Source organism: Papio anubis, chromosome 11 (genome assembly GCF_008728515.1).
Source record: "Papio anubis isolate 15944 chromosome 11, Panubis1.0, whole genome shotgun sequence".
In the NCBI taxonomy this organism is placed as follows: domain Eukaryota; kingdom Metazoa; phylum Chordata; class Mammalia; order Primates; family Cercopithecidae; genus Papio; species Papio anubis.
The window spans coordinates 55,998,794-56,019,758 of NC_044986.1; the positions used below are offsets into that span (position 1 = coordinate 55,998,794).

General features: G+C 40.7%; 1 protein-coding gene across 1 annotated transcript in view; it reads right to left on the reverse strand.

Annotated features, from left to right (window-relative positions):
• The window catches only part of CCDC6 (coiled-coil domain containing 6), a 120,189-nt gene that overhangs the window by 36,174 nt on the left and 63,050 nt on the right, over nucleotides 1-20,965 (reverse strand). Inside the window, exon 3 of the mRNA XM_003903922.5 lies at nucleotides 8,245-8,373. Coding sequence (XP_003903971.1) covers nucleotides 8,245-8,373 — 129 coding nt within the window. The remainder of the gene's footprint in view (nucleotides 1-8,244; nucleotides 8,374-20,965) is intronic.

The following is a 20,965-nucleotide window of genomic DNA, read 5'->3' on the forward strand; positions in this document are numbered from 1 at the left end:
CTCCTCAAGGAACATGGTTGCTCTTTGTGTTTTCAAAATGGCACACAAAAATCAGTAGGTGCTCTACTCAGCACAATTTCAATGGATTCCTCTAGCTGTCAGAATCTGCAAGGGCAGCTTTTAGCATGAATGGAATTCTAAACAAGACCCAGTATGGTCACACTACCTGTGAATTTAAGAAACAACCACTGATATAATTTAGCTCTGTGTCCCCATCCAAATCTCATCTTGAACTGTACTCCCATAATTCCCACATGATGTGGGAGGGAACCGGTGGGAGATAATTGAATCATGGGGGCAGTTTCCCCCATAGTGTTCCCGTGGTAGTGAAAAAGTCTCACGAGATCTGATGGTTTTATCAGGGATTTGCGCTTTTGCATCTTCCTCATTTTCTCTTTGCCTGCTGCCGTCCATGTAAGATGGGACTTGCTCCTCTTTGCCTGCTGCCGTCCATGTAAGATGGGACTTGCTCCTCTTTGCCTTCCGCCATGATTGTGAGCCTTCCCCAGCCACACAGAACTAGTCCAATTAAACCTCTTTCTTTTGTAAATTGCCCACTCTAGGGTATGTCTTCATCAGCAGCATGAAAAAGGACTAATACAACCATGTTCTACAAGAGTTAGTAAAACCAAATCACCCAAGGATGCAAACGTGAATATGAGTCACTAGCCACTCAGTTCACTCATAAATCACAAGGACACAAAGATTATCTGTATAATTCACTAGAGTTAGTTGCTGTAGCTTCTAAAACGAGTAGCATCAGAATTGTATGGGGACTGGCTATGATGTCAGTTTGGTTATATTTTTGAATGAATTACCTTCTAGACAACCAAGGCAGAAAGGCCATCTTGTTTCCTTAGCAGTATCATTAACTGTTTTTAACATCTTAAGAGCCACTATTCTAAGAACTGGAAATGTGAAAAGTTTCTTTCCTTCCTGATAGACTTTAAAATATACTAAATATTTTCCTGTTTCATTAAGACAATGAATTCAAAAAATTTTGTAGTGAGGATTCAAATTCATCATTCTAAACCCTAGCCTCTGTGATTTGCTGCAGATGTAGATGGTGAGGGGCACTGAGATGAGTGAGGGTCACTCCCTGTGCTGCCCATGGAAGCTGGGGTCCCACCAAGCCCCTTTAAGTCACCCAGTATCATCTAGTGGCTGAAGGTAACCACTGAGCATGGTTAGCACTGAGGCTTGCACAAGCCCTGGTAGAGCTATGTGGCTTCTTTCCATCTGGCATTCACTGTAAAGATGAGCCTAAGCCCTCAAGTACACCGCACAGCAGATACCAAAACCTCCTCTTACTCCATGACCCCCAAAGTAGAGGCTGGGAGTCAACTTCACATCTCCTTCACAGTTCTTTTCTGTTCTTGGCATCTTTACTCTACGTAGTACCTGCAAACACTTTTTACTACCTATTTTCTCTCCTCATTTCTGCCTCCTCTCCCATCTCTGCTTCCCTGCAACAAGGCTGAATGCAGACCCACTTAGCCAGTGGGTGTCTTTTCTTCTGCATCAGTCTCACAGCACCTGCAGGCATTCTCTGCTAGCTAGGGGGCTGCTGTGCTACGGTGGGAGCCCCACTCCTCTCCTCCACCACAGCACTCTGCCCAGTGCATCCCTCAGCACTGGCCTCCCTGGACCAGGCTCCTCAAGGCCAGGGACCTCCCGTCATCTTTCTTAGAAGAGTTTGTGATACACAGCAGGCATGCAATACAGGTGTATTGGATTAATGCAGGATGCATGCCATACAAGGGCATCAACAGCAGCATGGGCAAAGAAGAAAGTTAAAGAGGCCAGATCACAAATGACATATGAGCATAAATATGTCCATAACTGAAGAGACAGATAACCAGTTCAAGGAAGATAGTGAGACATTTGAGGCTTAAATAATATACACACTTATTTTCCTGGAAAATAGGTAGGGCAAAGTACCATAGGAATTAGATGATACTTTTCAGTATAAATGGCAGCAGCTACAATTTTTGGAGAGCTAACAGATTAGAGTCACCAGGGGTACAGTGTTAAGGTCAACCTTGTCTCAGCCCTCTTTCATCTTATAGTGAAGCTATAAGAAAGAAACAATTAAACAGAGTACTGAATGTTACAAGAGTAGGTCTGAATATTATAGAAATTCCTCACAGCACAGACACCTAACTGACTGCAGGAGGGACACTAGTAAGGCTTGAGCAGGGATAGGATAGAGGAGGGATAAAGTGTTCCAGGCAGAGGAAACAGATCCATGAAGACCTGGAGGGAACAAAGCATTGGGCAAGGTAGAGCACTTTTTTCAAACTGGATTGTGAAATTAGTCTAGTCTTTTGTGATCTACATTTTAATAAAGATGAAATATAATTAAATAGAAAATTAGTGCAAAGCATGTAAGTACTGTTTTATGAAACTCATCACAGTGACACAATACAATTACACATAATCAGTGACTAGGTTACCATAAAAATGTATTTCTTGCTGTGCAGTCCACATTTGAATAATCCTGCATCAGAAAGAACTTTAGTACACATGGAGTGTGAGGACAGGCAGGAAGGACAACTAATCCTCCCCAAAATATACAAATAAGACTTGCAACTGCTTCACAAAAGAGGCCAAATTGCATGCATGAGGCCACACTGTTTATTACAGATGAAAGGGAGATTTGAACCCAGGGAAGTTTCCCTAAACCACACGAGCTAAGATGTCATTATAAATGGATGCTAATAAGCTAAAATTAATAAATCAATCCTAAATCCAACCTTTCTATATGGGTTTTAGTGCTGTGGAAGAAGGGACATCTCAGATAAGAAAACATGTCCCTAAATTCCAGGAATAACTGAAAAAAAGACACAGGGCCAACTACAGGAAGGAAAAAGCAAGGGGCCTGGTACACAGTAGGCAATCCTGTTACACCATGTAAGCGTTAGCTGAATTACATGACTAACCTCCACGGACATAGTCCCCTATTTTTCTGTAGTACTACTTAATAACCATTGAGTGTCTAACACACGTACTGTATGCCACTGTTGTCTTCTTCCCCATCAGATAATTTTCAGAGCAGAGTACACAAAAGGCCCTCATATCTGATGAGATAAACTTCACTTAATATATAAACTAATGTGTGCCTTTTAATGCTAGACAGGTAACGAAAATTTTCCCTAATTGGCAGAACATATTATTCGGAATAAGATTTCTTGACATGAACAGGAAATTCCAAGTTCCAAATGTTCTTACCATCACCTAAGAAAATGTGAATACCAAGTAAGAGATGTATAGTGACTGCGTTTGAAGAAAAATCTTCAAGTCAGGGTTTACAGGCACTGGCCACCAGTGTTTGTTTAGAAAACCCCAGTATCATTAAAGTCATGTTGACTAGATGAATCCAATTTAGTAGTCTAATACTGTGTGCTACAAAGACTACACAATTTTACATGATTCTGAATATGCTTTTTTACACCTGCTTATAAATTGACTTTTGGCATCACGCATTTAAATGCTAAATAAATGACAAAAAGGTAACTAAAATAAATGATTAAGAACTAATGCAGGCTGTTTGAACAGGAAAGCAGCAGAGTTCTTTGAAACATAAAAGAAAGATGATATTGCCTTTACTTTTGCAAAGGCTAAAGTCTTTCCAGGGTCTGAGGATGATGGCTTCCAGCTTCATCCATGTCCCTGCAAAGGACATGATCTCATTCTTTTTTCATGGCTGCATAGTATTCCATGGTGTATATGTACCACATTTTCTTTCTCCAGTCTATTGTTGATGGGCATTTGGGTTGGTTCCATGACTTTGCTATGGTAAATAATTCTGCAGTAAACATACATGTGCATGTGTCTTTATAGTAGAATGATTTATATTTCTTTGGGTATATATCAAGTAATGGGATTGCTGGGTCAAATGGGATTTCTGGTTCTAGATCCTTAAGGAATCACCATACTGTCTTCCACAATGGTTGAACTAATTTACACTCCCACCAACAGCATAAAAGCATTCCTATTTCTCCACAGTCATCCTCAGCAAACTAACACAGGAACAGAAAGCCAAACACCATATGTTCTTACTCATAAGAGGGAGTTGAACAATGAGAACACATAGACACAGAGAAGGGAACAACACACACCAGGACCTGTTGGGGGTGGGAGGCAAGGGGAGGGAACGTATTTGATGGGTCAATAGGTGCAGCAAACTACCATAGCACACATACAACTATGTAACAAACCTGCATGTTCTGTATGTGTATCCCAAAACTTACAGTAAAATTTTTTTAAAAGGCAAAAAAAAAAAAAAAAAAAGTCTTTCCAGGATCTAAAAGACCACTAGGACGAGAACGAGGGGACCACGTTTGCCACTCATTAGCTGTGCAGCTTGAGAAACCTGCCCGATCTCTCTCTGGGTTTCCATTTCTGAGAAGGGAGCATGAGCAAGCTGGGCCACTCACAGGCCAAACTGATCTATTACTGAGCAGTGATTCCCACCAAGCCCAACTCTGCAGCAAACTCTGGAGGGAGAGGAAATGGGAACAAGAGCCTGTTGTCCCAAATTCTAAGAGCAGAGCTGATGTCCCTACCCCTGGATTTATTCGTGATTTTCCCACTGTCTCATGTCCCCACTAGCATCTGGGGACAAAGGTAGTCTTCCCCACATCATGGTTCTGGTTCCAGAATTCTGTGAATTATAATACTGCAAAACACCAACAGAACCATTTATAGCCCAGAGACCTTAATGATCTAGCTGTTAACCTTCCCTGTTTGAAAATAAGAGAATTCCAGATTCGAGGCCTAAGAAAAGAATGAATGGTATCTGACTAATTGAAGTGTCCATACCAAAGGACTAACTTTCAGTGAGATAAACTTACAATGAGGCCCTGCTGACACGTGAGTTAACTGGGGTCTACCTAGGAAGAAACTCAGCCCAGTTAAGTTCTGCTTTACAGAGGACAGGAAGGAGCCTACTCAGAAACCATGATAATCCAAGCTCTACTTTCAAAACAAACACGTTGTAACCAACTCAAATCTCTGGCAGGATGCTTTCCAATACCCCTTCTGCAGGTTCAACCCACTACATGCAAAGTATGGATTATTTTAAAATTACATTTTGGTTGCACAATTTTAAGGAGAGTTACCATGTGACCCAGCAATTTCACTCCTTGGCATATGACTAAGAAAAATGAAAACATATGTCCACACAAAAAAATTATACGTGAATGTTCACAGCAGCATTCTTCGTAATAACTAAAAGATGGAAACAACCTAAATGTCCATCACGTGACAAACGGATAATTGATGAATGTGGTATGTCTATACAATAGATGATTATTTAGCCAGAAAAAAAGAAGCAGTACAGATACAACAGGGATGAAAACATTATGGTAAATGAAAGAAGTCAATCACAAAAGAACACATATATGATTCTATTCATATGAAATGTCCAGAATAGGTAAATACACAGACAGAAAGTAGAACAGCAGTTGCTTAGAGGTTATAAGGGATTAGAGGTGACAGATGAACGGTATGGGGTTTCATTCTGAGTTCAAGACAATGTCCTAGAATTGATTGTGGTGATGGTTGCACAACTCTGAATATACTAGAAACCACTGGGGTTGTACCTTTTAAGTGGGAGAATTGTAGGATATGTAAATTACATCTCCCTAGAGCTGTTAAAAAGAAAGTGAACTGGTGAAAGGATTGTTAAGTAGAGGGAACGGGTTCACACCTGGTTGCTTTGAAGTCAGTGCCCAGGTCCTGAACACTAGCCTGTGCTGCCTTCTAAAATACAGAGGCAGAGGACCACTCACCATTCACATGCCCAAACCTACACTTACCACTTATCTGACAAAGCAGGAGGACATGTGGAAGCATACACGATAACTGCCTTCAAGTGGCTTATAGTTTAAAAGCACTGACTGTCAGTAAAGCAAAGGCATAAACTACATGTCAATCATGATAATGCATAGTGTAGTGCATGCCTTTGCTCTTCTGACAATAATATGGAGTACAGGATATCCTTTATAATATAATATAGACTATAACACATACTACATCATATCATACAATACAGATAATTCCAAGAGACGGTCTCAAGGGCTGGTCAGATTATATCCACGGAAACTAAGAGATTTCTATTAGAGGGAAAAACCAAACATGCCCCTTAAACGCTGATTAAAATTATTTATAGTCAAACAAAACACATTTAATTACCCCAGTAATACCCAAAGCAAAATGGGGTAAATGTTTATGACAATGTTAAATTTTTCCACTTTAATTAAAACACAGGCTTCATATGCTGGATCTGAGGCTTACTTCTAGAATGGGCTTTGCATTACACATATTTTATTGTGGAAATCTATTTCTTTACTATCGCGGACTGAAATAAGCCTAAAGGTCACTAAGTTATTAACTTGGTATAGAGAATGAATGCTTCAGACTTCATTTTAAAGGGGTTCAGCTACTAAAGTCTGCAAAGGGTCTTCAGACAGGAAGGCAGGACTTTTTCCCAGGAACACTAGGATGAGACAGCCCTTCTTTCTAACACTAGGCCACTACCTCCCCCTTGTGGCCATAGCTAAACCCTCTGGGTCACAACCCTAGTTTCAAAGTCTCCTTTAGGAGCCTGTGAACAAATACCAGAGAGCAGCTATTATATTTAAAATATTGACAACCATCATTGTGAAGGGCATGGCCAGGCAAAGCTCTCCTAATATCAACTTCTGTGAGAACTTCACTTGGTCACTTGGTTAACTCTTGATCAACAAGTAAATACTTGGTGTGTCAGGGACTTAAACACAAACCTTCGAAGCTGAACTTGAACAGAACTGGAGCTACTGTCTACCCTGAGAATTAAACGGGTGAACCTCAGAACAAAATGTTTTTAAACTAGGGGGCACGGGGCATGGTGTCTGATTATTAATTTAGACACTGCATTTAAATTTGGAAGATGAATGATAAGAATAAATTACTCTAGATATGTACAAAATAGCTAACCCTTGAAAACTGAACTTTCATCACAGAAAAGAGGAAAACACTTTTAGGGTCATCATTCAGTGTTAGAAAACCCAGTACCATTCCCTGCTTTGCTACAGGTAAAAATAGAAAGAACAGTCTTACTTTAAGACAAACTCTAACTTCCCTTCAAACCTTGCAGCACAATCATTGTTTCATTCTCAGGTAAAATATTCAAACTAGAGCGGTCCTGAGAGTGGCTGATGGAATGAGTCAACACGGAGTAAGGTGCACAGGGAGAATCCTGAGTGTGAGATAAATCAGACAACTTTAATGAGGCTCAGCCTAATCAGGGCAATCAGGATCTAAAATACAAACAGCTGGAAGATCTTCATCTACTGCATTTTACATGGAAACCCAGGTAGCAGTACACTAGCATCAGCCTCTTATAACTTAGGGGAACTAAAATTTCAGGACGCTAGCATGGGAAAAGGCATTGGGGAACACTAAGGCTAGCAATAATATAGTCTGACATACCCTGAATGGAGTGACAATAGCTACCCAGAGTTCTGTGTGATAATGGGGTATACAGACCAAGTCCGAACTCCCAAGGCCAATGTCCCAACACCAACGCCTGCTGAGGGCAGAGGACAAAGGGATTGTATGCTATGACTACTTCCCACCTTTGTACCTTGTTAAGTTTGCCATTTCTGGTTTTAGTCTGTCCTGCTCTGTTTACAAATGGAGAACTTAAGCCCAGAGAAATTAATAAAGTTAATATAAGGTCACAGAACCAGTCAGTGGCTGACTGAAGGTGAGTTACTGAGTCTATGACCCTGTATCTGTACTAACAAGTATAGACTGGGAGAAGAGAAGGCTCCTGTAAGGTTGCCAATCATTCAAAGAGGAAAATGTTAATTGTTTATTCTGAAGAAGTTTTGAAAGACCAGTTTTAGTTCCACAGCAACACTGTCTTAGAAACTTTCACAGAAACTATCCTGTGGTCAAAAACATTCTTCTCCCTTTGCTTTGCAAAAAGGAACCTGACATTTCCTGCTATAAATCAGTACATCAGAACTTATATCCTGAAACTTTATTAATTGTGGTTAAAAAAGAGAAAATGTGTGAGAGAACGATAGGAACTGTGTAAACCTGTCAATGCTCACTTCAGAAATGAAGTCTCCACTGTGGGGAGAGAAAGCTGAAAAATACTTTTCACTTAAATTCCTCCAGGCATCTTAAAGCTTAAAAGAACAAGCTGATAACGAGAAAATACAATGTAAAGGAAGAGCTTTAGGTGCTTACCTGTTCTAATGTAAGTTGCTTAGAAATGGTGTCATTCTCCAGTTTTTTAATTTTCTTCATCAGTTTGTTGACCTGAAATTCCTGCTCTTGTTCAAGATGCTGTTCTAGTTCGGCTTTCTCATGCTGCAACTGGAAAATGAAAAACACACGGATGGGGAAATCCGGCAACTCAAATGCCATGGAAACACTGGCTCCAAAAGGTGACTATACAAAGAAGCTATACCATAAAAGTTACATTACCCATTTTTGCTCAAATTTGGAAGTGTATACCTAGTAATCTGTGCCTGACTGGTTTCTCTAACTTAAAACCAAAAGTCAGGCCGGGCGCGGTGGCTCAAGCCTGTAATCCTAGCACTTTGGGAGGCCGAGACGGGAGGATCACGAGGTCAGGAGATCGAGACCATCCTGGCTAACATGGTGAAAACCTGTCTCTACTAAAAATACAAAAAATTAGCCGGGCGAGGTGGCGGGCGCCTGTAGTCCCAGCTACACGGGAGGCTGAGGCAGGAGAATGGCGTAAACCCGGGAGGCGGAGCTTGCAGTGAGCTGAGATCCGGCCACTGCACTCCAGCCCGGGTGACAGAGCAAGACTCCGTCTCAAAAAAAACCAAACAAACAAACAAAAAAAACAAAAAAAAAACCCAAAAAGTCATAGGGGATGGAAATGAAATTTGTGTTTCGCAATATACTTTTTGCTACCTTTCAGATTTTATACTATAGGGCTACAAATTAACTTTTTAAAAAATAGAAATTTCATACAATTTTTATTAAATGAATTGCGGTTTATTCAGATTTGCATCATGTATGTAGACAGAGATGTCAAAATCACAGAATATACTTAGGTAAATTATTCAGAATGCTATTTCCTAGTGTACAAGGACATCTTCACAAAAATCAGCACAATTATTTTTCCATACAGAGACTGTACACCACAGTTCCTATATATTCCCTAAAAACCAAGAGGGAAAACATTGGCTAGGCATGGTGGCTCATACCTGTAATCCCAGCATTTTGGGAGGCCAAGACAGATGGACCACCTGAAGTCAGGACTTGAAGACCAGCCTGACCAACATAGTGAAACCCCGTCTCTACGAAAAGTATGAAAATCAGCTGGGCGTGGTGGCAGGCACCTGTAATCCCAGGTACTTGGGAGACTGAGACAAGAGAATCACTTGATCAACCAAGGAGGTGGAGGTTGCAGTGAGCTGAGACCACGCCATTGCACTCCAGCTTGGGCAATGAGAGCAAAACTCTGTCTCAAAAAAAAAACCAAAAACAAAAACAGATTCTTATTCATGCAGTAAAAAGATAAGGCTATGGTGTCATTACAAGAGAGAATTTAAAAACAAAAACAAACCAAACTCCAACCTACAAAACCAAAGGAAAATAAAAGAAATCCAGTGGACCCACAGGGACTTGGGGAGGTTCTCATTAATAATCACGCATTATTTTTTATAACACTCTCAACTGGGGGGTTTTGTTGATCCACAGCAAGGGTTGGCCTGATGTTTCAGAATTAAGGGAAAAAAGTAAAAGCTACTAAAAACAATGAAGCACACAAAAGTTTTATTTTGGGGCTGAATAGGACACTGCTCCCTAATTTTATGTTCAAAGCCGTTTCTTTTGGCAGACACTGTACACCAGGTTCTTCACATGCATGGAGACAGGCACGGTCACTTCCATTTCATATGTGACAAACCACATTATTAGACTGAAGCAATACAGCTGGAAAGTGACGGAGCTTGGGACCCAGACCCCGCGCCCAGAACCCCAAACCAGTGCTCTCTCCCCCTGTATCACTGAGCAAACCCAAGAGAGGCCGCCTTCAGACTGCTCCGCCCATGAGTGCCTAGCACACCCTGAGCACCTGGAAAGTCAAATGATTAAACACAGAAAAAAATACGCCACGTGTGCTTGCCCAAGGGATGCAATGTTTCTTTGGAAACCCTCCTTAGGGTACAGTGGACAACTGAGAGCTGAGGCAAGCCTGATCAACCTCAAAATGGCTACAAGTAACACTCTCCACATTTGACAGTGTCCACTGCCCTGAAAACACACACTCAGTTTAAGAAAAAAAAAATTGTTTTGGCCAGGCACAGGGGCCCAGGCCTGTAATCCCAGCACTTTGGGAGGTCGAGGCAGGTGGACTGCATGGGACCAGGAGTTCAAGACCAGCCTGACCAACATGGTGAAACCCTGTCTCTACTAAAAATAAAAAAAATAAAAAAAATAAAAAAAATAAGCCTGGTGTACTGGCATGCACTTGTAATCCCAGCCATGCATCTGTAGTCCCAGCCACTTAGGAGGCTGAGGCAGGAGAATTCCTTGAACCCAGGAGGCAGGGGTTGCAGGGAGGTGGAGCTTGCAGTGAGCCGAGATGACACCACTGCACTCCAGCCTCGGTGACAGAGCGAGACTCTGTCTCAAAAAAGGAAAAAAAAAAAAGAAAAAAAAAGTTAATCTGACATAGTCTTCCAACACTGGAAATGTTGACTAAATAGATGCTGTTTTCCTTCCAACTGTTTTTGATGTTCAAGGCCAAAAAAAAGCTGGTCAACTTTGCAGGGACCCATGAGAAAAGCAGGTGTAAGGAGGTGCTTACAGTGATAAGTCTATATTTAGCCAGCTCTTTAAAACTCAGGTTCTGCAAGACCAAGCAGCAATTAAAACAACTAAGATGAATGAATAGAGAACAAGAAGAGTTCCCAGCACTTTTGACAAAAAAAGAACCCAATGGAACAAGCATCGCTTGGTAGGAAAAATAGAGCAAAGCATGTACATCTGCGCCTAAGGCTTTCATTCAATAAGCATGCTGTGCTGTCTTCTATCTGCAGGTACTATGAGAGTGGTAGGCGAGATCTATAGCTAACATATCATCCTTGCCCTAAAAATAGTTATGAACACTAAGCTTTAACAGTATCTACTAGTTATTGGGAGATGACAAACTTGTCTTCAAACCTTTAAACTATTTGCATAGCTTTTTAAATACAGTAGCTCTGTTTTCCTCCAATGTTTTCAATTGCTGCCATTTTTATTTGAAAGAACCCTTCTTTTATTTTTCTCAGCATTATGCCTCTGCCCTGAGGTAAACTAAAACAATAAAGGATGCAATCTAACATTGAAAAATCTCTTGCCCACCAAGCAGCATTTGTCACAGAATGTTAATCTAAGGTAAGGCTCTCATTGGCTTGCAGGAAAATATCCATATTTTGATAGATGGTCTAACACTGTCAGTAGCTTTAGGTACTTCCTTTAAGACTACAGATTGAACTAGTAATAAAGCCTATCAGAGCTCTCAATTTTAGGAGGCAATTTCCTCTCAAGGGCTATACCCTAAGGAAAATTTGATGGTAAAGCTGTCATTACCAGAACTCAAGTAAGGTCACTGGGTTACACTAACCCATTTGGAAAATACCAAGCCATTCTGAGATCTAACTCTGTTTGCTAAAGACTCACAGTTTTTATCGTCCCCCAAAGACAGTGCTAAAACAAACAGTTCTGCTGCTTGCTTTGTTCTGTCACCTCTCAGGTGACATGCAACAGAAGCAGAGCATGGAGTTCCTGAACAAAGACAAGAAACAGAAAATATAGCTCTTCCTGGAACAAAGAAACTGCCAATAAAAAGAGAAACATGGCCAGGCACAGTGGCTCATGCCTGTAATCCCAGCACTTTTAGACGCCGAAGCAAGAGGATCACTTGAGCCCAGAGTTTGGGACCAGCCTAGGCAACACAGTGAGACACTGTCTCTACAAAAAAAGATTAGCTGGACATGGTGGTGCACACACCTGTAGTCCCAGCTACTCAGGAGACTGAGGTGAGAGGACTGCCGGAGCCCAGGAGGTCAAGGCTGCAGTGAGCGTGAGTACACCACTGCAATCCAGCCTGGGTGACAGACTGTGACCCCGTCAAAAAAAAAAAAAAAAAAAAAAAAAAAAAGAGCTTGCTCGAGAGAAACACAGAAGTACCTCAGTCCCTTAAAATCATGAGACAAGGGTTAAGATGAGCAAGAGGTAGGAGGCAAATGTGCATAGGGACCTTGAAGAACTAATAACTACAGTAGTTGTTTCATATAGTTTGTCTAAGAAAAATTCAAATATTCTATTTTAAACAGATACCATGTAAACTCAAGCAACATGGTTCCAATAGGATTTGAACCACTACCCTGAACTGACTTGCCTATTTTAAAGTTATAGCTCATGGCACCACGGATAGAAAAATCCTGGGAAGCCTGGTGCAGGTTGACTCAAGACTAGCTGTCAGTTTCACCTCCGATGTCCATCTTCAATATGGGCAAACATTTCTAGGCATGACTTTAAATTTATAATCATAGGTCTTAATGTACTGTTACACGAACAACTTTAAATCTTCCAATAAGGTCAGAGATCCTGAACTAGAACAAAAATTATTCCATCTAATAACAAACAAGTATATTTATTAATATTTTGAAATGAAACTCATGTGTCTGCCTTAAATATATATAAAGCTAGATGCCTAGGCAGATTAAAAGCTTTTTTCAAAAATCAGAATTTTCAACAAATACATTTTTTATAAAGCCAATCCCAAAGATTATGGAACACTTTTATAACCCTTATTTGTGCTATATGTTAACACTAGTAAAAATATCCCTGTGGAATCAGAATCACATTATACAACAATGATCCCTCAGCAGATCACATTTTCAATGGAATTAGGGTTATATACATAAAAGTTCGTTCCTTGGGATCCAACAAGAAAAATATATTAACATAAATGAAAAGGGCGTAAACGAAAATGCAACTACATACTCAATTATAAATCAGTATAATTTTAAATTCTGAGTACTAAAGCAAGCATTTTCTTATATCATCCACTGATTATATAGTCTCAAAGTAAACTTCCAGCCCAATGAAATACACAAGTGTAGCATTAATTTGATCTTAAGCAGGCTAGCCTTAAGCATCATCCAATTACCAATAATTGTTGTGCTTATAATTTACAAAGGATTTCTGGAACCACTTCAATGAACCAGGCCTTTTACATAATAGATTCAAGAACTCTGCACCAAATGACTTTTTATTCTCAATAAATTCTCTCTAGCAGGTAGAGGCACTGAAAATCATTTACCTGGGAGAACCTCTTCCAACAGGTACCACAGGTGCATGTGTAGGCTGGATGCTGAGAGCACCTTCCCACCCAACATGCAGCAGGTTTGCTTTTCCCAGGTTTTACGAAATGTCAATCTGCAAGCCTGGGCTTGTTGTCAAGTCAGTCCTTGACAACTGAAGCAAGGCTTCTAGCCACTACCCCTAGGACCCAGGTTTTTCAAGACAACTTAAGAATAAACCAGGTCAGACGCGGTGGCTCACGCCTGTAATCCTAGCACTTTGGGAGGCTGAGATGGGCAGATGACCTGAGGTCAGGAGTTTGAGTCCAGCCTGGCTAACATGGTGAAACCCTGTCTCTACGAAAAATACAAAAAAATTAGCCAGGCGTAGTGGTGCATGCCTGTAATTCCAGCTATTCGGGAGGCTGAGGCAGAAGAATCACTTGAACCTGGGAGGTAGAGGTTGCAGCGAGCTGAGATCGCACCACTGCACTCTAGCGTGGCTGACAAGAGCGAGACTCTGTCTCAAAAAAAAAAAAAAAAAAAAAAAAGAAACTTGAGATGCCATGCCCCCAGCTTTGTTTTCACTAGTCAACTAATATCTCTATTACTCCCAGTACCACAACTAACATCCTTGGTTTACTGAAAATTACCAAGGAATGAGCTACCTGCATTGGACCAAGTAAAGGCCAGCCTAGGACAATAACTACATTAAGCCATTAGATTGTCAAAAGCAATCATAATGTTATTAATATGAGCTTTGGAAAAAAGCTCAAAAATCTCTCTCAGAACATAGAAAGTCTCTCAAGAACCGACTTGTCAGCTGTTCTACTGAGCAAAAATTCAGACTCCCACCTCAAACTCAGTACTTCATCACTAAGGGCTTCTTGGGCCCACACTTATTTCCACCTCCTCCCCTTCTGTTACTGGTACCAGTATTCTGGGTCAATGCCTCACATCTCATGAGTTACCAAGGCCCATGCAGTCAGCCTCCATAACAGCTGTCCCCCCCACACACTCTCCTTTGTGTGTGCTATGTGCTAATGGCCCCAGTCTGGTTCAGGCCTTTTATTCCTTTTCCTCTGGGCTACTGCCAAAACCTCCTACTGGATCTCCCCAGGTCCACTGTAGATCATCCTAGCACAAGTCCTATTACTTCAATGTCCTGCTCAAAACCCTCAATGGCTCCCTACTACCTGCGGACTAAGTCCAAACTCACTGGCATAACATTCAAGTCCTTCCATGACCCAATCCCTATGCAAGCTTCCCACACCTTCCTCATGCTATTTTCACACTCAGTTGACGTGACAGTCCAAGGTTTGCAAGCATAAATGCCTTCAGGGTTCATGCATGCAGCAAACAAAGAATGGATGGGTTTAACCCAGGGAGTGGTGGCTACTGTGGTTAAAGGAAAAGCTCATGTCCTTTTCTAGACTCTTAAAAAAAAATCCCATCATGCCAGCCAAACACTTTTGGTGACCATACTGGTCCAGGGGCTTCTAGATCACAACACCTGCTAGTCATGCTGGATCACTCTTACAGAAACCATGCCACTCACTCTGCCCACATGCCCCACTCATGCTGTGCCTCTGCCTATAGGGTCTGAATCCCTCCCCTCAATTTACCGAGACGGGGTGATAGTGTAAGACTTCCCCAGTGCTTTCCCCCAGGCCCTCAGCATAATGTGCACTCATCCTCCTTTAAGGTGTGAGAAGCACATTGTCATTCAAGTGCATTTTAATGTCTGTTTCATGATGTTTTTCTATATCTTTTCCATCAGCTACTTGTAAAGTCAGCTAATTCTCCAGGGTGATTATTACGTGTCAAGCACTTTATATACATCAACATACTTGATGGTTGAATCTTCATAACTCTACAGTAGAAACTGTTACCTGCATTTTGCAAAGAGTGAAACCACAGCTTAAAGAGGTTAGGTGATCTGCCTGAAATTTCACAGGTAAAGGGTAAATCCAGGGTTCAAACTGAGGTCCCTGGCTTCAAAGCCTTTGCCCTCATCTCTGATGTGTGCTGCCATCCTAGAACACTTGGGTACATTCTCAATCACTCTTTACAGGATTGCAAGCTCTAAGAAGGGCAGTGACTAGGATTTCCTTGATCCTACTCCAAAATATAGAAAATACATTGTGAATGCAAATACTGATTGAATAAATGATAACACCCTCACTTCAGGATAAGCGAAACCATGGTTGGGGTGGGGGTGGATTAATCAAGATCTATGACATCACCCATATATCATGGTCTGCCCCAAAGCCCCTGTTTCTCTTCCTGTTTACAGACCCTCTCCAACTCCTAGACATAATCAATATCCTAATTCTTATGGTATTTACTTCCTTACATTTTTCCTAAAATTGTTTTTTTTAAACAACCTATGTATTCATTTATTTCCAAACATTAGTCTTGCTAGGTTTTGCATTCTTTCATATCCAGCTTCTTCTGCTAAATGAACTTGTTACTAATTGTGGTTTGTATTTTCATTGCTTTACAGAATCCAGCTATTTATACCACAATCCTCTCAACTGATGACAGGCACTTGGGTCATTTCTATTCATTTTTTTTGAGAAAGAGTCTTGCTCTGTCACCAGGCTGCAGTACAGTGGTGTGATCTCGGCTCGCTACAACCTGCGACTCCCTGGTTCAAACGATTCTCCTGCCTCAGCCTCCCGAGTAGCTGGGATTACAGGAAGGCACCACCACGCCCAGCTAATTTTTGTATTGTTAGTAGACACGGGGTTTCACCATGTTGGCAAGGCTGGTCTCAATCTCCTGACCTCGTGATCTGCCCGCCTCGGCCTCCCAAAGTGCTGGGATTACAGGCGTGAGCCACCACGCCTGGCCATTTCTAGTTTTTTATCATGATCAAAGAACATTCTTCTACATATCTGGTACACATGTACATGTAATATGATATATGCCCAGGAGTGAAACCACTGGGTCATAGAGAATAAATATTTCCAACTTAATTAGGTACTACCAAATTGTTTTCAAATGGGTATAATGACTTCAGTTTTCTACCTGCAGTGCATAAGAATTTATTAGTAGTATCTTGTTGTTGTGGTTTAAATCACCTTTCCTGACTACTAATGAGGTTGTATACTTTTTCCATTTGTTTACTGGCTTTTTGGCCATGTACTTATGTGAAGAGTCTGCTTAAATCATTTGCCATTTTTTGTCTGGGTTGTTTATTTTCTTGCTGATTTGTAGCTTTTTGTCATTACATATGGTGTGTATCTCTTCTCCCATTCTGTGGTTCATCCTTGCGTTTTCCTTATATGTCTCTGGTCCTCTCCTCTGGGCACACCTCCTGAGTAACAGCACTAATTTCCATGGCAATAAATAATTACTAAAGAAAACACTCCCAAATTTATATCTCTAGCCCCGACTTCTCTGTTGAGAGTCAGAACCTCTGTCCAACTGCCTGTCTGTTCTCTCCATTTGGAAGCCCAGACACTGCAAGTGAACTTCTGACCTTCCGACTCCAAACATACTCCACTTGCTGTCTTTTCCATCTTAAATGATGGTAACTATTCTTCCAGTCATTGAGACTCAAACCCCTAAGTCTTTCTTGATCCTTTTTTTTCTATACCACTTCTATTCCATCCACAAATCCTATGAGGCTATTTCTTCAAAATGTACCCAGAATCCAAAGTTTCACCATCTTCACTACTATTCCCTGAAAAATCCACTCCATCTCTTGGCATGTATTACCGAATATCCTTCTAATATGCATTGCTCCCACCTTGGCCCCCACTCCATAATCTCTTCATGACACAGCAACCAAATCAATCATTTTAAGAGTCACCTAGGATCATTCTGCTACTCTGCTCAAAACCCTGTGGTGGCTCCCATGCAGAATAAAAGCCAAAGTGCCAACAGCAGTTCCCAAACCTCTATCATATCAAGCCTCCAGACCCATTACCTCCCAATTTCATCTATCACTCTTCTCTTCCCATGATGTCAACCTAAACATATCAGTCTCTCTGCTGCTTCTCCAACATGGCAGGCACAATCTTACTTCAAGGCCTTAGCACTTTCTTGTTCTTTCTGCCTACAATACTCTTCCCATGAAAATCTATTTGGCTAGCTGCTGCTTCTCCCAGATTTTGCTTAAATACTACCTCAATGACTTGAACTTATTTAAAATTTCAACTGTCCCTATGCCCTTTACAGTGTTTTATATTTTTCCATGGCACTTAATCGCTTCTCTTGGTTTTTGATGCTTTCATATTTTCACATTTAACTGCTTATTGCTGGTACACAGAAATACAATTTTTCATGTGAGAAAATGGAATTCTAATTACTTATCTGTAGATTCTGAAGTTTTAAAAGTTTTTCACTTACACAATAATAAGTGGCAACATTAAGTTCCTCCTTTTAATCCTTAACATCTTTTTCTTGCCTTTCTGCACTGGCTAGAAATCCACAACAAAAATCAATATAGGTAAATGCAGCAGGCATCCGTGTCTTGTTCTTGATTTTAAAGGGAAAGTTAACTTTTCATAATCAAACACAATGGTTTGGGCAGGCTTTTTGTAAACACTTTATTTATCTTATTTATTCTTGAGATGGAGTCTCACTCTGTTGCCCAGGCTAGAGTGCAGTGGTACGATCTTGGCTCAATACAACCTCTGCCTCCTGGTTCAACTGATTCTCCTGCCTCAGCCTCCCGAGTAGCTGGGACCACAGGTGTGCGCCACCACACCCGGCTAATTTATTTCTGGTGTTTTTAGTAGATGGGGTTTCACCATACTGGTCAGGCTGGTCTTGAACTCCTGACCTCAAATGATCCTCCCATCTCGGCCTCCCAAAGTGCTGGGATTACAGGTGTGAGCCACTGAGCCCGGCCTATATAAACGCTTTTTAAAAAATTCAGGTTGAAGTTCTATTCTTAGTTCACTAAGATTTTTATCATGAATTGTTACACTTTATCAAATCCTTTCTCTCCATCTATTAACATGATCATGACTTTTTCTTTTTATTCTGTGAATGTGGCAAATTACACTTGCTGATTTTCTACTGGTAAACTAAACTTGCATTCCTTGTATAAACCCAACATGGTCATAGTGCATTGTTCTTTTAATATATTGTTGACTTCATTTACTTATATTGTGTTTGGGATTTTTGCTCATGATTGAGGCTGCACTGCAATTTGCCTTTTCTGAACTACACTTAAGTTTGAGCATTAAAGGTTATGTTACCCTTAAAATATATTGGGGACCCATTTTGTTCCCTTTAGAATTTATGGAAGACAATTTTTTTTTTTTTTTTGTGAGACAGAGTCTTGCTCTGTCGCCCAGGCTGGAGTGCAGTGGCGCGATCTCAGCTCACTGCAAGCTCTGCCTCCTGAGTTCATGCCATTCTCCTGCCTCAGCCTCCCAAGTAGCTGGGACTACAGGCACCCACCACCACACCTGGCTAATTGTTTTTGTATTTTTAGGAGCGACGGGGTTTCACCGTGTTAGCCAGGATGGTCTCAATCTCCTGACCTCGTGATCCACCTGCCTCGGCCTCCCAAAGTGCTGGGATTACAGGCGTGAGCCATGGCACCCGGCCGGAAGACAAATTACTTTATCCTTGAATGTTTGGTACAACTCTCAATGAAACCATTTGGACCTGGAATTCATTGTTTATGAAGGTTGTTGATCTCTATTTCAATTTCTTTACAGGACAGAAGACAGTTTTCTTTTTCTTCCTCGGTCAGCTGTAGAAAGTGATGTTTTTCTAAGAATTTGTCCATATAATACAAATTTCAAATGTATTTCCATATAGTTATTCACTAGTTTTTGAGTTAACATTTGAACGTCTACAAGAAAAGTGATATGTTTCCGGTTTCCTGCCAAAGATTTCAAGGTCGGCTTTTATTTCTCTGAGTATAGTAAGCATGGTTGCTTTATAGTATAAGCCCGGTAATTCCAATATTTGAAGTATCTGTGAAGTCCATTTCTGTTATTTCTGGTCACTTACATTCATAGAATCTCATATCTTCATGTGCATGGATCTTTAACTATGGGCTGAATATTGTATTTGAAAATTTATTGGCAGGAGAAGCTTGTAGCCTAGTATGACAGTAACTTGCTCCAGAAAATTCCATTTTCTTTGGCTGAGCACCATGTTTGGGTCTACCTTAATCCAAAATCAAAGCCTTGTGTCTCTGATTTACCCAGCTGATACAAAACTAGTTCACTCTTAGCCTAAGGATGCAGCCCTTCATGATTCCAGCTTGAGTTAGGGTTGACTGATCCCTCTCTCTTAACTTTGACCAAAAGCAATCAACTGACTTCTACAGCCCCAGCTCCACACAACGATCAAAACCACAATTCACTATCTCAGGTGTTTCTGGATGAATTCCAAGTGCCCTCTGAATAAAAGCAGCCTTGGGTGCTTCATTCCCACCCTCCTTCAGATCTCTGCCCAACAGTTCTTCACCATCATGTTAATTATTCGACAAAGAAGGATTTTGTTAAGTTTTTGTTTATCTTCAGTGAGGTATGTCTGAGTTATCTAATCTGCTATTTTCTACAGGAAAAGCCACAACATAACTTTTATAAAGAGAAAAAATAGCTACGTTCTTCCAGAAATTAGTTGTTATTTTGGTTCCTTGTTAGCAACACCGAGGACCAGAGTCAGGCCCTCACTTCTGAGCAGATGGCTTCAGGATAATATCAGACTTCCTATCTACTTGGAATACCTAAAGAGCTAAGTTTGAGTTTCCTGGATTTCCAGGAGCATGACGCCACTAAAAGCATTAACACCTTTAAAAAAAATCTGGTTAGGAGGAATATTAAAAAAAAAAAAATGCTCCATGGAAAAGATTTTTAAAGTCCTTGCAGGGCATGGTGGCTTATGCCTATAATCCAGCACTTTGGGAGGCTGAGGCAGGCAGATCACTTGTGGTCAGGAATCCAAGACCAGCCTAGCCAACATGGTGAAACCCTGTCTCTACTAAAAATAATAATAATAAAAGAATAAAAAATTAGCTGGGCTAGTTACAATTAGCCCAGTTACTCAGGAGGCTGAGGCATGAGAATCACTTGAGCCCAAGAGACGGAGGCTGTGGTGAGCCAAGATCATGCCAGCCTGGGCAACAGAGAGAGACTCTGTCTCCAAAAAAATAAAATAAAATAAAATAAAATAAAAAAGAAAAAGAAAAGAAATCCTTTTAGGCTCTGGCATATTGAAAAATCCATTCTGTAAAAACTGGCATTTTCTCCTGAGGAAGAAAGAGTGTTTAGCCCAAAGAATTCATTCTAAGATGAGGTATTATTGAAAATTAAAAGGCCTCATCTTTCTTACCAACTTTATGAATAGAGGAAACAGGAAGGTAAGGACAGCAGCGGGATATAACTCCGTATTTTAAAGTAATTACTGACTGGGCTGACTGTAAATTGTTTAAAAATTAAATGCAAAACATTGTAACATTTAGAACTACAAAGTTTTAAAGTTATTTTAAAACTGTTTTTAGTGATAGCTAGGGTCCATCAATAGTGGGGCCTAGTATCCTTCAATAGACAAGATTCACCTTTCCAACGAGAAATAAGAATGTTTCTCCAACCTACTTTGGTAAATAAAGCAAGTTTAACTCCAGTTTCACCTAATTATTTTTATCTTTCTTTTCTTCT